The following is a 16,259-nucleotide window of genomic DNA, read 5'->3' on the forward strand; positions in this document are numbered from 1 at the left end:
TTTTATCACCCAAGTGCTGGAAAACCCTACTCACTGGCCTACCCTCCTCCACTCTGACACCCACGAGACGTGTCCTCCATGCCACACCCGCCTCAGCAAAGGCCTCTACTATTTGACCACATTACACACATACTCATTGAACTTCATTGGTTGCCCTACAAGCATGTGTCTCCTTCCAGACCAACCGCATCATTTATAAAGTGGTCACCTTGCATCTGCCCTCCCCCCTCCTACTTGACTGACAAGACTATCAGTTCTGGTGGCCAACACTCCACAATAAACCAGATTCGCGATTAGCCTCACAACCAACCTCAAGCAATTCAGAAATGAGTTTAAGGCTCTCCTCTTCAAGGAGCAACTCTTTTATGCACAGTAACCCCCTCCAGTCGCTACCCCTAGCTGGCCCCAAATCAGCCTTAATTACTGCTCCTGCTGCATAAGTGTAATCCAACACAGCCCTGTTGTAACTTTGCCCTGTAAAGTGTAATCATATTGTCCTTGCATGTACAGCGCTCTACTGCTTCTCGAAACTAGGACCATGCTCAAACAATAGCTTAAATACATAAACAGGAGCATGAAAATGACCTAAACACTAGAATCCCTGAAATGAGGTTTCCAGAATCACCGCATCCCCCTGTGCTTTGCATGCATAGACTCATGCCCTGCTGCACATGCTCCACCTCCAAATACCCCTACACCATTGGCTTCAAGCCATATGCTTGGGACAAGCATTGACCTGGCAGGGAAATCATTAAAAACCTTTGCATCCACTCCGCTGCGCCATGTGAGGCCCCCCCCATGCACTGCCAACCAGGGTTGGATTGGCCGCTCTGCCTTTCGGCCCGTGGCCGGGCCAAAATCGTCCCAGAGGAGTGGGGGCCGGTTTCTGGTCATGTCTGGCCCGGTTTCTGGCCATGTCTGGGCCGGTTTGGACACAAAAAAATGGGAACAAAATATTTTTTGAGGGAAAAAAATACCTGCAACGGCAAAATTCATCGAAGCAAGGTAACACGTTACGTTGCTTTGATGATTTATGAGCATGCATGATGTGTGCATCATAAATTATGATGCATGCATCCTTCACATGGTGCTGTAGCATGCAAAGTTGAGGGGCCGGGGGCTATCACTGTGCTGCCACTCCACTCGATGCCCCCTGGAGTTGCTGTGCTGTTGTATTAGTGATAAATATGTATTAGTGATAAACAACCAATTTTAGATTAGAATAAGCATCCATTTCGGACTATATAGTTTGCCTTTTGCAAGTTGCAGTAATAGCATGTTTTTTCCTGCCGTTGTCTCTGTTACGATCATCACAAGACATTCCATCTCAGTGTCCTCAGTCACTTGACACAATCCTTGTGCCTAAAATATTTGACCATAGCACATCAACTGGCCATTGACTTCATTGTGCCACAATGAATGCTTTGTTGTAATGTGTCTATCTTTCCCATCTCACTGGCATGCAGTTCAGGATGTTTGTTTGCATGTATGTGGTAACGAGTGCTCAGAGTATGGAATGTCCTGTGAGTGCGCTGATTTCCCTATTTTGCCAACCTCTGAAGCCTGAAAGTAGATGCATGCAACTTTGACATGCGGTCAACTTTGCAACAGACCTGCAGATGAACGTAACTGGTCTGCTGTTAAATCTCAGTTACCTGTTTAATGGTATCCACTACAGAATAATTGCTCATTTTACTATAGACGATATGATAGCTCAGTGGGTTGAGCGCTCGCTGCTGCAATGTGTGTGTGATCTGAAGGTTCGAATCCCAGCAAGGCCATCTCAGCCTTTCATCCTTCTTAGGTCGATAAATGAGTACCAACACAGGTTGGGTGATATTGTATGCATATTTGTTCTATAAAAAAGAGCTTAAACGTAAATGCTATACAATAACATTATCATTTGGCCTTGGACGTCTGCTTGCATTCACAGTAATTTGACAATATGGATCTATACACACAGATATTAATGATACATATGGTGATCCATTCTTGTATGAAATGTATATCACATTAGTGATAATCATATTTTTCGCAGTGTATTTAGGGACAATGCTATTTGATGCTGCTTCCTGTTTTGTCAAGGGGTGAAAGGCTGTGTTTCATCGCTTCCCGGGATGTCACTTTGGGGTGGGGTCAAATGACATCACTTCCGGTGATGTCATCAGAGGTCAAGGGTCGTGAGGCAAGGGGTGGGCCACTTTGTTTTTGGGGTATCCGGGCCTATTTCTTGTCCCATAAATGGTACGGACATGAAACTACTAATTCCTCTAACTTTTCTGTTAGCGGAGATTGAAAGTTTGTTGAAATTAGATCCAACACTGCCTAAATGAATTAACAACTGTGTTCGAGAGTGATTCTGCAGGAGTTTAAATGGGGAGGAAGGATTTTTGTTGTTAAGGATTGACTTGTTTGGTGTTTTGTTATTTTTTACGGTTTTGATAAAAACGAATAAACAAAATTTTAAAAAAAATCTTGTCTCAGTCCAACCCTGCTGCCAACACTGCACCCGGCTCAACTGGCTACGCTGAGGGAAATTCTTTCAATGGGCTCTCCATGAGCCAATTCCTACAGAGACCCGAGTCTCTCAGGGGTGGTTGATGTTTCTGGATCAGACTCCGGTCTCGCGAGAGACAAACAAGGTGGCATTGTGGCCAAGTGGCCCTCTTATAGGTCACTCATAGGGGAGGGTTGTATGCAGCAGCACGAGAGTGAATTAATGTTTTGAAAGGATCAAGCCAGTTGCAGGGTAGGATGATCTCCTTCTGTTAGGACTGGGACGCAGAAGGGGAGGGGGTAATGACTGGTTCTGGGATTGCTGCCGACCTAAACCACGTCTCCACAGCTAATAAAGAGCTTCAAAGGGACGTCACCTCTGTTTTATGTACATTGTAAGTGCTCTCGGTCTACACATCCAGTCGCCTACAAGCTATTATTGAAAGCATGGGGAGCCAAATAAGAGACCCGCCTTCTGTTTTTTTCTCAAATAAATACTTACAGGAAGTTGATTCATTTCCGTCTCGATGTTTTATGTGCACATCAGTAAAAACAGAAAACGCGTTTTAGAAAATAATTGTCATTTGACAACTATAAAACAACATAACATTGCGGTCAGATGTTCTAATGTGAAATATGAGACTTCCTTAAAAGCGGGTGCCTCTGAAATTCTGTAGGGCTAGGCGCAAGGCCAGTCGCATGCCAGCTCTAATCCTCGAAATGCCAGGAGCACTGAAGCAAAGTCAGTCACGTGCCAGGCACGAGCTAACAGATCCTGTTGCAGCTCGGAAAGGCTGTTGGAGGCCCGCCCCTGGCTGATCACAGGTGCTCCAGCTTTCCAGTCTCGTCTGAATACTACTGACATCATCCGTCAGGCCTTGGCGGGGAGGGCTCCGGGCACGCACCGCCTGACATTTCACCGATTCTTCACTGCCCCGGCAGACGTTCACACCCGCCACCCTGTGAAAGTACTTTTCACTTCTTATGTCCAGCTCAGCTTCTGAAGGGCGGTGACTCAGAGCAGGCACCATGGGCTGAAGCTTCATTTTACCCATTGAAGGACAGAACAGACACATGCATGTTTTAATGCGGGGGGGTGGGGGGGGGGGGGGGGTTGGAGCCCTGCAAAGGAGTGGACTGGGAGCCAAAGGTCGCCCTGGAAATGTTTTTCAAACTCACCCATATTACACCGTGCAGGCAAGTGCAACCCCTCTCGGAGGTTTAGGGAGGGTTCTCCAATAGGAACAGTTTAATGAAATGTGTTCAAATTGAGCTTTTTAAAGGACGTGTCCTTATATAGGAATTGAAACGTAGTCAAGCATAACACAAATAAACATTTGTTAAGAGTGAGGAATAAAATATTTCAATACATTATTTACTGTGGGGGCTGAGGAGCGATGGAAGGAATGGGCAGGGAGAATAGGATAAGAGTAGCAGAAAACCAGGGTACCCACATGAAAGAGGCCCATGATGCCGAGGCCCACAAGGAAATCTGCAGAGTTCCCTGTAGGCCAGTCATGCATACATGCCAATATGCTCCATTCCATTCGTGGGGTCCTCATGCTTCCATGTTTTTTCTTTGCATCCTTGGACTTCGTAGTACTGGATTTATAATGGGGAATCCAGGGATTGAAAGTCCCAGAATGCAAAAAAAGCAAGACTGCACAAGCAGCTCAGAATGCAATGGGGCATGCTAGCATGTTCATTATGGAGCAATCCCAGGGCATGGCTTTAAGCTCAAGAAGCAGCAAGACTAGGAGCAGTTGCCTTGGCCAGCCACATTCACATATGAACTGGCCTGTTGATGCGCAATCCCTGGGCATGGCTCTATGTTCAAGCGGCAGCAAGACTAGGAGCAGTAGCCTTGGCCAGCCACATTCACATATGCACTGGCTTGTTGATGCGCAATCCCCAGGCATGGCTTTATGCTCAAGCGGCAGCAAGACTAGGACAGTTGCCTTGGCCAGCCACATTCACATATGAACTGGCCTGTTGATGCGCAATCCCCAGGCATGGCTTTATGCTCAAGCGGCAGCAAGACTAGGAGCAGTTGCCTTGGCCAGCCACATTCACATATGCACTGGCTTGTTGATGCGCAATCCCAGGGCATGGCTCTATGCTCATGCGGCAGCAAGACTAGGACAGTCGCCTTGGCCAGCCAGATTCACATATGCACTGGCTTGCTAATAGTTCCCTTTAGGCCTGTGTACATTTGCTGTGACATCATTAATGTTCAATAGCAATACATTTTCTAGACAAGCCATGAAAACCCCAACACCTTCTAGGATTTCAGTGAAAGGCCCTTGACGTACCTAGCAGGTCAATATATGTGTGATTCCCAGCATGCAGCAGTGCCTTGTGCGTCCCGACTCCAAGCATCACCGACAGTCCATAAGGCGGTTCCAAAAACTCAATCTCCCAGTAATGCTCCCCGTGGCTAAAACCTGTGCATGGGTGGAAGGAGGCAAGGTGAAAAAGGGGCAAGAGGGATGTGGAAGGGAAGAAAAGAGGAGAGGGTCATATTAACACAAACTAGAAGGAAGAGTGACGTTTGGCTCCGTTGCAAAACATCATTTTTAAAACACAGAAAAGATACGTTTGACTATGTCGTGACTCTTGTAATCCTAATCCTAAAATGTCTCCCATTCACACATTTTAGATATGCTACCACACATTGGTGAGGGAGTTATAACTGTGCTACAACCCAAAGTTGTGTGCAGCGTGTCACGCAATTGCACAAGGCATGTGAAATTAACCCTTCCACTACGTGGTAATGCGCCCTCGTCAGTTATCCTATTTTGTAGCCAGGTGGGGTGTACAGCTGGCCAATTATTTGGTGGGAGTGCTTTGTAAGTAGGGGGAATACTAGGACACGGCACAAAGGAGTCACCATGCATCACTACACACAACCAATTCCCCAAAAGCTTCAAAGTCCAAGTGATCCTGCAAAGGCTGAGACGGAACTCTTACAGTAACCATGACTAATGAGATTCTAGAATCCCCTTCAGAGAGAGAAGCCTTCCACATACTGAGAAGCAATCCCTCTCATACATTGATTCTTGGGAACATAGGAATACACACATTTAATTTCAGTCCTGAGGAAGGTGTGGTGCCCTAAGGACTAACGATAGGTGAAACTTGCATGTTGACACATGCAATACAAATCTGGAAATTATTCAATACATTTTAAAGTAATTAATTTACTAAAGTAATTCAAGTACGGGTTGTTCAAGAATGACCATTTTAGGAATTCTGTTAAATAAATCCCACTGTTTAATGCGCATGGATGGATGAATGCAGGAGATGGGGTGTGCATTAGGTGCAAACGTGTTGAGGTCAGGTTCATGTTGATTTGCATAGGCGTCTTTCTTAATGATTTTTATGCACTTCACATTTTGTAAAATGTTTAGACTAATTGCTTCAAAAACAGAAAAAACAATATTTACATATAGGAACAATAAGGTGTTCCTTAAACACTGAGGCATTAGTTGGATTCGGTACCATCACGTGTGTTTGCTGTATGAATAAACAAAAACGAATATTAATGGAATACTCCCTCACAGAAAAAATGTGTATGTGATATTTACCTTCATTTCTGCAAGGGTCGAAAGAAGGTCCCCTTGTGTTATTAGTGCATTGCTGATGCAAGCAGCAGGAAATTAACCTTTAAGGTGCTGGTTGAGATTTGGCAAATATTGGAAGAGGTAATGGGGTGCTGGACCCCCCTTTCATCTTGATTCCATACCTTTCTGAAATGAAGAAACAAGAAGGCCGTCTCCTTGATGTGACTATCAAGACTATCAGTTGGGGTATGTGCCTTGTTGAAGAGTTTGAAACTGATATACCTGAAGGAGATTATCACTGGAGATGCAAAAGTGGCGTTAAGAGCATTGATTGGCCCTCCAGTTCACAGGAGGACTCTACAACTGATGATTAAAGAAACTGGCCTAATAGGAAACCCATGTGTGCAAGGCCATTTTTCTGATGGAGCAGGTGAATGAGGGTTGGGGAGGAACACAAGAGATGGAAGAGGCAGCAGAGTGAAGCCAGCCCAATTCTGAAAGACTGACTGCTTTGGTGACAGAGATGGAGAGAACACTAACTTGAAGGTAACAAGGGAGTGAACAAGAGATTGTGAATAGTATGTGTTATGAGAGCCCCTAGACAGACTGCTACAGAACACTGAGCGACAATTTGTTGTCATTACATGAGGGGGGGGTTATGGTTGACTGGGGGATAAACATATGGTCTTATTGCCTCAGGTGGGTTGCCTGAAGTGTCCAGACTACCTGTCTCATAGAGGCGGGTTGTATGATATTCTTTGCCAACAATCTACCTGATCTTTAGCCTTCTTGCCACAGATCTCAACCCTCAGACGAAGAAGCACAATGGGAGGATGAAATGCAGACCCTTTGCAGTCATTGATTTGCCTTGATTGGGAGCCTCCAGAACAGTTAAGTGTTCCCATGGAGGGAATTACCGATGAGGAACAGACAGATAACCATCGGAAATCCTCCCTTTTGTTTTTCACCCCAAAATAATTAGCTGGAATATAACAGTGATCCCCTTTCTGAAAGACAATCCTCCCCCATGATCCTCAGGTGGAGAAGCTTTTGAACATCCAATTTTGGTGTTTTTCATTGAGAATGGTTGGAGAGAGGACAAGACTGAGGTAGTCTTTCGCTGACGTGTTAATGACAGCAGGATGGGGCTTACCCAACAGATAACAGCCTGTGAGCCCAAGGGGAAATAGCCAAGTGAAGGGAGGGCCTTCATCGAGGGCTAAGGACCATTACAGGTGGATGAGGGCAGGTGACAAGTGCTTGCATCTCTGCAACCGGATCTAAATGGAGAGTTTTGCAGGGCACATGGCAAAATGAAGCTATCTGGCGCTGTTTGGTAGAAAGGTAAATGAGCACATCTCACCTAGCATGGCTCAGAGGACGGTGGCAAGACCCTATTGAGCCTCACTCATCTTAGGGTTGACCCACGAGGAATGGACGCAAAATGGTGGTGGCACATTGGAGCACTGTAGGAGAGGTGCAGTGCAGCCACAGAAGACAGCGGCCAGTAGGCATAAGCAGCAGTGGGGAATGTGGGTACATACTGTCAGTGGCAGCCTGCGTTCCTTGCCTGCTGATTGGTGGAACAACATTCTGTGGGAGCTAAAGCTGGAAATGGTTTTTTATACCTTTTTAGTTAGGCTGGTAAGACTGAGCATACCTATACAAGTCTGAATGGAAAGACACACTGCATGGAGAAGACTAATGTGCCATGCTCCTTAGATGATGTAAGTGAGAGGGACGTAGAAATTACCACTCTGGTCTTACACATATTACGGCAGCAGCTTCGCAGCGATGAAAAATAATTGTACTAATGTGCCATGCTCCTTAGATGATGTAAGTGAGAGGGACTTAGAAATTACCACTCTTGTCTTACACATATAAGGGCAGCAGCTTCGCAGCGATGAAAAATAATTGTTCTATCGAATGGGAAATGCAGGTCTATCTCGAGTGACCTTGAACGTTTTCTAACTGTTCAACTGAGTTGCTATGTTATGCCAAGATTTACACTATTTCCAGCAAAATCAAGAAATGTTAATCTTCATCCAAAGTAATAAAAGTGGATGTTGCATCAGCCCATAATGATACTACACATAATCAAGCAGTATGGTGTAAGAAATATTATATATTTGGCAGTGCACCAATCCACCATACAGATCCCATCATGCACCAGTGTTGATACTGAATTAATTGCACCCGGAGATCCACTTTGCAGCAATGAATACCCTTAGCCTTCTGTACGGTGCAATGAATTCGTATTTGCACTGGATTTATCACTGCATACCCATTGTATTAAACAAAAAGCAACACTCCACACGGTCGAATGCCTTTTTGCCGTCCAGGGTGAGTACCATTGCAGAAACCCCTTTTTTTATTCACCTTCTCCATTAGATGGCCTACCTGTCTTGTATTATCAAATATTTGCTTCCCCTTGACTAAGCCTGACTGATCGAGTTTAGCTAGGTTGGGAATTATCTTTTCCAGTCTAGTTGCTAATATTTTGGTAAATATTTTTGCGTCTAAATTGATGAGGGCTATGGGCCGTTATGACCCACATTGCGTTTTATCTTTATTGGTTTTGAGCAAGACCACAACTTTTGCCTCCTCCATGGTCTGGGTAATATGCCCAGAGACCTCAAAGGAATTAAAAAGGGAAGCCAGCTCCGGGACTAAGACTTCTTTAAATGTTTTGCCAAAGCTTGCCATGAAGCCATCCGGACTGGGCCTTGTTTACTGTTAGGGACAGGATAGCTGCCCGAACTTCTCAGGCGTGATTTCCCCCTCCTGGCCCTCCCTTTCCCCTGCCGCAATTTTCATTAGTGGACAGAGCTTAAGGCAGGCCTCTTGATGTTCTTCACTTGTGGAATCTGTAGAATAAAACGCGGAGTAGAACTCCGTAAAGGTCTGCAGTATGTCCTCCTTCGAGGAGATAATGGTCCCCTGACAAGTTCCAATCTGAAGGATGGTCCTTGACGCTTCCTTCTTCCTCAATTGCGGTGCCAGCAAGCGGTCTGCTTTGTTTGCTTTGATGTAGTACCGCTGCTACATGTATAATAGGGATTTTCAGCTTGCTTGGTCTGCACTATTTCCAGCTGACCCTCGGCATATCTATATTCTTTCCCAAGGGCTGCCACGTGTCAGTTTCCATTCTAGTCATCACCCCCTGTAATTGCGATTCTAATTCAACCTGGAGCTTCGACAGTTGTTTCTTTTGCTGTGCCTTTCTTGCAATAAGTCCCCCCCCCCAAGCATGGCTTATGCCTAAACGACGACAAAACTGAGCTACTCCTTCTCGCCTCCCCAACAAAATTGAACAAACTAGGATCCCTCTACAAATCCTTCAATATCGACAATAATATTATTAAAGTAGCAAACGACGTTAAAACACTAGGAATATACATTGACTCACTCACAAGACAAACTAACGCCTTAGCATCATCCACAGCATACACCTGCAAGCTTATCACAGCTTGTCGACCCTACTTGACTACTCCTAACTGTATCTCAGTAGCAAGAGCACTAGTACTATCAAAGCTTGACTATTGCAATGCGCTCTACCTAGGAACTTCCCAACAAAACATCAATAAAATGCAAGTGGTGCTAAATAATGCTATCCGATCCGCTTGCAATATACCAAGAAAACAGCACATTATTGCAACTAGACAAAATATCAAATGGCTTAATATCAAACAAAGAATAGACCTTAAATCACTCTCACTCACCCACAAATGCCTTAATAATCAGGCACCTACATACCTGTGCGACACCTTCTCACGCCACCTACCAAAACGACCCAGTAGAGTAGCGCAAACACACTGTGTTGCCATCCCACGATTTAACCAAGAACGAGCTGGCAGAGCTAGTTTCCCAGTTCTTGCTGCAAAAAAATGGAATGCACTTCCGATTTCCCTACGTGAAGAACCCTCCTTCTCCCTCTTCCGAAACAAGGTCAAGACATGGCTCACTGAGCAAGACCTCAACCTACCCACCACACAATAGATGACACTTCACTATTAGAATACTTCCGCACTGTCTCTGCTGTCTACTTGTCTTATGTAAATTGTACAATATTGATTCTAGAATAGTAACTCTTATAGTGTCTGTATATATATGATAATGTTGTTCACCCTTTCTAGGTTTTCCCCCCACCTATCATGTCTATAACATGTATTACCTTTCTGTACAGCGTTGATTGTGTAACCTGTAAATTTACAGCGCCCAGCTGCCCCAGGGCTTTGGCAGCGCTTTACAAATAAATAAAATACAAATACAAATACAAATGGTCGCTTGAAAGGCATCCCATACAGTCTGTTACTGCACTTCCAGGGTCCTGTTTCTTTTGAAGTATTCCCCAATTTTACCACGTACCACCTCACAAATCACCAGGTCCCTGAGTAGTTGATCGGGGTATTTCCATTGCTAAAGCCTGGACCTTAACCTCTCTTGATGTAGCATAATCGTGAGGGGAGCATGGTCTGATATGGCAATGGCCCCCAAATCCAACTTCTGCACCTGCCCCAATAGCTTACTGGACACCCATACATAATCGATCCTTGAGAAGGAGCGATTTACGTGGGAGTAAAACGTGTACCCTTTAGTCCCTTTTATTGAGTCTCCTTCCGGGAGCCCACTAAGGCTAGTTGGGCTATTCGTGCCTTTAATTTCACAGCAGTGACCCCTTGTGTCATGAAGATCTTTGCGCTTCTATCTGTTAGTGTGTCCAAAGCGAAGTTGAAGTGCCCCGTTACTATTAGTTGACCCACTGCTAACCTTTCCAACTTTGTCAGCACCGCTCGCAGGAACCGGTCCTGCCCCGAGTTAGGTGCATATAGGGTGGCCACCTTATAATGTTCCCTCCCCCATCGAATATGGTTTGTACATTTCCCAATGCAAACATACGTTTCAAAAGCCTACATACCTACACCACCCACACCATACCCCCACCCACACCCTCAACACACCTTCAAGCAGACCCCCAACATAACCATACCTTACTTACCATTTGAGACGCCTTGTGTCCCTGCAGCGCCAGTTCCCTTTCACTTCCATGATCGGGAACCGGCGCCGCAGGGTCCTTTTCTTTTTTCTTTTTTTTTTGTTGTTGGTGTGCTGCGAGGGTGTCCCCCGCAAACCACGCTCACTATACTGTATAGTAGCAGTCTTTATTTCTTTTTTTACCTACCTTAAATGCATACCACCAAAGGTTCGAACTTTTGGTGTTCGAACCTTTGGTGGTATGCATTTTCAGACTGTTGGTGCATTCAGACTTTTAAATTCGGTAAAATCGTACAATACCGCCTTTCCTATCCACCTCAGTTGCTCCTATGTGCAATCCTGACAGCACCTTAAGGGCTATAAGAACCCCTCCAGTTTCCCCTAGGCACTGGACTGTAAGACACGGGGATACCCCCTAATTCTAATTTTATGTCTATCCCTCTTGCGAATATGGGTCTCTTATAGTGTTACTATTTTGGGCTTTTCCTGTCCCCGGAAGTACTTAACCTTTTTCCGTTTGACCGGACAATTTAGCCCCTGAATATTAAGCATCAGCAGCCTAAACCCATGATTATCCCCGACGGCCACCCTGGTACAACACTCCACTTATGACCTGCTGTCCCCCTCCACCCCCCTTTGTCTCTCCACCATTCCCCCCTGCACTGCCCCTACCTCCCCCTTTCTTCCCATAGATCTTCAGTCAGACTCAACACTCCTCCCCCTCCCATGATATCAACCATGGGGGCTGAGTCTCGCTAACTGCCTGGAGAAAAACCGTGTGGATCTACTAGAACCCATAACCTAAGCAAAATCCCTAGCATCGAGATACTACCTCCCACCTCCCTCCAGGGAGCCTATCCCACACTACTCCCCCACCAGGCAGATAATTCCCAGCTTGCTGGCTTCTTTCATCCTGTTACAGCAGGGAAAAGGACTCTGCCAGAATGGGTATCTTTGTCGCCACTTTGGCCGGACCACCCAAGGCCCTCTTTTTGTGGCCTGAATCAGGGACTTTCCTCCATTCCCAGAACTTCTCTTGGCAGACTCTTGCGTTGGTCTCGGCTCCAGTTGCATAACCCCTTCTTCCTCCAAGTTTATTATCCAAATTCCTTCCTCACATCTGTTGATGCAGTGCCGACGGCCTTCCTATGAGAACAATAGGCCGAAGAGGAAGGTCCATTTATATCTCACTTGTGCCTGTTCCAGAGCCTTGACAATAGGCCCCATCATTCTCTGCTTCACTAACGTGGATTGCACTATATCTTAAAACAGCTGTATTTCAATGCCGTTGACCTTTATGGGGCATGCCTTCGTGGCAGCAATCAGGATTTGCTCTTTTTGTCCATATCGCTGAAGCGCCACCACCACGTGTCTTGGTCTGGTGCCCGGCTCCCCCCTTTCAGGATCCACACGATAGATCTGATCCAGAGGAACCTTCCCGCAGGACTCCAGCTCGAAAAGATCGGGAAAGGCCTGCTGCATCATTTCTCGCAAATCTCGGTCCATAACTGCTTCCGGCAGCCCCTTTATCCTGATGTTGGATCTTCTTGAGTGATTCTCAAGGTCCTCGCTCTGGATCTCCAGATTTTTGGTGACCCTTGCCAGTTGTTCCACTAGACTGTCTATTTTGCGTGCGTCTTCCGCTAGTTCCTGGATGGCATTTCCTGCTGCATCGGTCCTCTCACTCTGTTCTGCAATGCCTCCCCTCACTTTGTGTAACGACTGAGCCAGCTCCGTTCTGATCAAGCCCAATTGGGATTGGAGGGTCTCTGTGATTTTCTTCACTGAACTCCTGGAAGCATATTTGGAACACCTTTTTGGTCGCTGGTTGCTCCGCCATCAGGGTTGGTGATGTGCTTGAGTCCTCATGCCCCGGGGGGCTCTGCTCTGCAGGCAAGCCTTCGTCCCCTTCCTTCCTCCAAAGCTTCTTTAAAGTACCTTCTTGCAGCTTCTTCACCAGCTTGGGAATTGGGGTCCCCTCCTTTCTGCAATCCAGACCCGATCATGGGGTGGGTGTGCCACACCCCAAGAACCCTGCTTTGGGTGAGGGGTCCCCCCGAGGCCCATAACTGTATTCAGGGCTTTTGGCCACCAGCCCCTGGTGCACCAAGTTGCTGGTGATGATTAGCGTGGTGGGGAAGACTGCATGTCTCCCGGCGCCAGCTCCTCCTGTACTCCTGTGCTCAGGGGTACCTGGACCTCCGGGTTATGCCCCCCAATGGTTTTCTGGCCATCTGTTCTTAGAAGGGGTCCCACTGACATGGGGATTCGTCCTGCTGCTTCGTTGGCCCTATGCCTGGGGGGCGATCCAGGATCGTCCTGATGCCACACCCCCCTTGGGTGCAATCCACATTGACGGTTGCAGGTGGTGCTATTTGGGATTGATGATTCTGTAGCTGTGCCGGCCCGCTCCTTGCCCGGGGCCGCCTCTCACTTCCCAGCCCCGGACGGGCCTGCCGTGGATCTGCTGGATGTCATAGGCTCCTTGCTCCCTGCTCCTGCTACACACTGTCCAGGGCACCGGGTCGGCCGTCCGTGGGTCAGTGCCGCGGGCTGCAACTCTGATTAGTCTGCTTCTCCTCCCCAGGGGTGAGCAGGAGTTGGGCGGGCCCCGCGCACCCCCGGCTCCCTCTGGGAAAATGTCTGGGCTGCCCGACCATCACGGCCGCTCCTCGCTACAACCTAGCGGCCACAGTCTTCAGCGCACCGGGGAGTCCCGCCAGTGCCAAGCAAACCTCCTGTTCCCCTTCCGACTCTTGTCCCCGCCTGGAGGGGGGGTGCTTATTGTTATTACTTTACTGTAGAGTTGGCGCCAGGGCGAGAGCTTCTTCCTCACAGTGTTTGCGTCCCGTTGGCCATCTTGGAATCCTGCCTGTGGTACTTTTAATTTCAATCACGCCACAATTTGAAGAGATAAAAACATACTCTCAGAAGTGGAGAGACAAGAAAACTGAATAAGAGTGAGCTATTGTGGGTGGAAGGCCAGGCGCATGGGAGTAGGTAGAGACACCTCTCTTAAGCCTATACATGTGTGCTTCCAAGTTCTTAAAGCCCAAGGCACGACCGTTCTCTAGTGGAAATTCCAGTTGACCACACAAATGGTTTCCACTTGATCAGTTTGGTGGCGTATGGGCTTTTGGACATCTACTGAACTGCTATGTAGAAATTAGTAGATGATTCCAGTTACATCTTGCAGCTAGTTGGGTGTCTTTTAGTTTCAGTGGATATTTTGATATAAACAGTGTTGTTCATCTTGTTTTTTCCCTTGGTCGTATTTAGTCTAGTTCCATAACTTTACCTCTACTGCATGTGCATCTGTATCTTTTCTTTTTTATAAAAATAAATGGTGCCGTGCTGCGTATCTTTTTGTATCCCCCTTACGATCTTTTACATCTGTTTCGTTTGTTCCCTGAAAAATGAAAAAAGCAATCTAAATGCGTTGAATGCAAATGCATAGAGATGTAAATGCGGGAGATGTAAAGACACGTCACCCCACCAGGTAACACAGTTCCTATTCCTGAGATACTTTGTGTGTAGGACTGGGCGTATAGAGTAAATCATCTGAAGATTAGCCACTTTAGAAATGTTGGAAATAATAATTGATTGCCAGCAAGGGTTACCATAACTGTTGAGTCAGTGAGATTCCATGCCATGCACAACAAAACCAATATATGGATTAGCATATACACTCAAGCACCGACTATGGACAAAAAGACTGATAAAGACATTTCAAACTCTGGAAAAGAGCATGGGCGACAAGAGTGGAGAAAGGAATTGGACAGACACAGGCACAGGGATGCTTGCTTTTTGGGACTCGAGATGGGATTGTCAGACGTAAACAGATGTTTTGGCTCCTACCTTTGGTGCCCCGGACCCCTGCAGTCCCTTGACTCTCGACAATAGGGTCAATATGGAAGTAAACGGCTTGTTGGCAGGATGACAGCTCAGCAGCCGGGGACTTGGTGTTGATATCCCACACCCAGGGTTCCTCCATGTATCCAGCAGTGACTGGCAGCGCTGAGGGGGGCATAGTGTCCCTGAAAGGGAATGGTATGTTATATTACTGGTATTTGTATAGTGTGCATTTACACTACTTGGCATTGGCATTTCTAAGATCATCCAACACACACTGCATCCTTTGCTGCAATAAGTCCATTTTTTCTTCATTGCTGATACACCTAAAAGCAAACTAACTGCATCACTCCACTCTCTTCGTGGTGTGCCACTAGTGGCAAAGCACACGGTCCATGTGCAAGGTGTTAGCCACACTCAAGATGTCATGTTACCCACTGTTCTGAAGTGTAGACCCTCAATGCCATCCCCAAGATAGTAAACACTGGAAAGTGTTTGGTACTGTTACCAAAAGTGGCCCCTCTTGCACAAAGGGCCAAAGTTTGAAATGTGCAGTGTCTCCTAGCAACCATACTAGACACTGCATTTCACACAGACTGGGTTTTCACTCAACATGCTGGTGGGGTCGATCAGACATATCTTACACACAGCATTACTATGGTTTAATTAAGTCCAAAGATAGGCAGTGTTTGGTCCTCGAAGGACTCAAGTCCGAAATGCATCAGACCTCTACAATTGCCTTTGTCTTTAAAATAAACTAGTCTTTGCAAAACATCAATGGACTATGTGAGATTTCTATTTGTGATTTGAATCTACCATTCGACTTCACGTAGAACTTTTGTGTGCGTTTGCACATGAGGTTCTTCCAATCACCCTGATCACCAAATCGCAGAACCTGCACATCCCCAAGATGGCATCCATACTCAAAACATTGGGCCTCATTCCGAGTATGGCGGTAAGGGATAGCGGCCACCGCTAACGAGAGCGGTGGCGGTAATCCCTTACCGCCATACTCCGAGTTCCCTTAGCGCCATGGTGCTTTTAACACCTGCTTTTAGCAGGCGTTAAATACCATGGCGCTAAGGGACCTTGATGTTAATTACGCCACCGTAATTTACGGTGGCGTAATTGACGCCTTCCCCACTCCCATTATGCCCTATGGGGCAAGAATGGGAATGGGGAAGGGTAAATGGGGATTGGGGAATTACCGCCCCGCCAACCTTGGAATGGGGCGGTAATTCCGCCAACCACCAAGGCGCTGCCGGTCCGGGTACGGCGTCAACCAAGGCGTTAATAGCGCCATTGGTTAGCGCCGTACTCGGAATGAGGCCCATTGTGTTTAGGCTTATATAA

General features: G+C 46.6%; 1 protein-coding gene across 1 annotated transcript in view; it reads right to left on the reverse strand.

Annotated features, from left to right (window-relative positions):
- LOC138503459 (SPRY domain-containing SOCS box protein 3-like) overlaps window positions 1-16,259 on the reverse strand; it is a 102,563-nt gene that overhangs the window by 49,088 nt on the left and 37,216 nt on the right. Inside the window, exons 3-4 of the mRNA XM_069623209.1 lie at window positions 14,913-15,091; window positions 4,809-4,940 (exon numbers count right to left, since the gene is read on the reverse strand). Of these exons, the coding sequence (XP_069479310.1) occupies window positions 4,809-4,940; window positions 14,913-15,084 (304 nt within the window). The 5' untranslated portion in view covers window positions 15,085-15,091. The remainder of the gene's footprint in view (window positions 1-4,808; window positions 4,941-14,912; window positions 15,092-16,259) is intronic.

The sequence above is a fragment of the Ambystoma mexicanum genome, chromosome 11 (genome assembly GCF_040938575.1).
Source record: "Ambystoma mexicanum isolate Mex_15411 chromosome 11, UKY_AmexF1_1, whole genome shotgun sequence".
NCBI lineage: Eukaryota > Metazoa > Chordata > Amphibia > Caudata > Ambystomatidae > Ambystoma > Ambystoma mexicanum.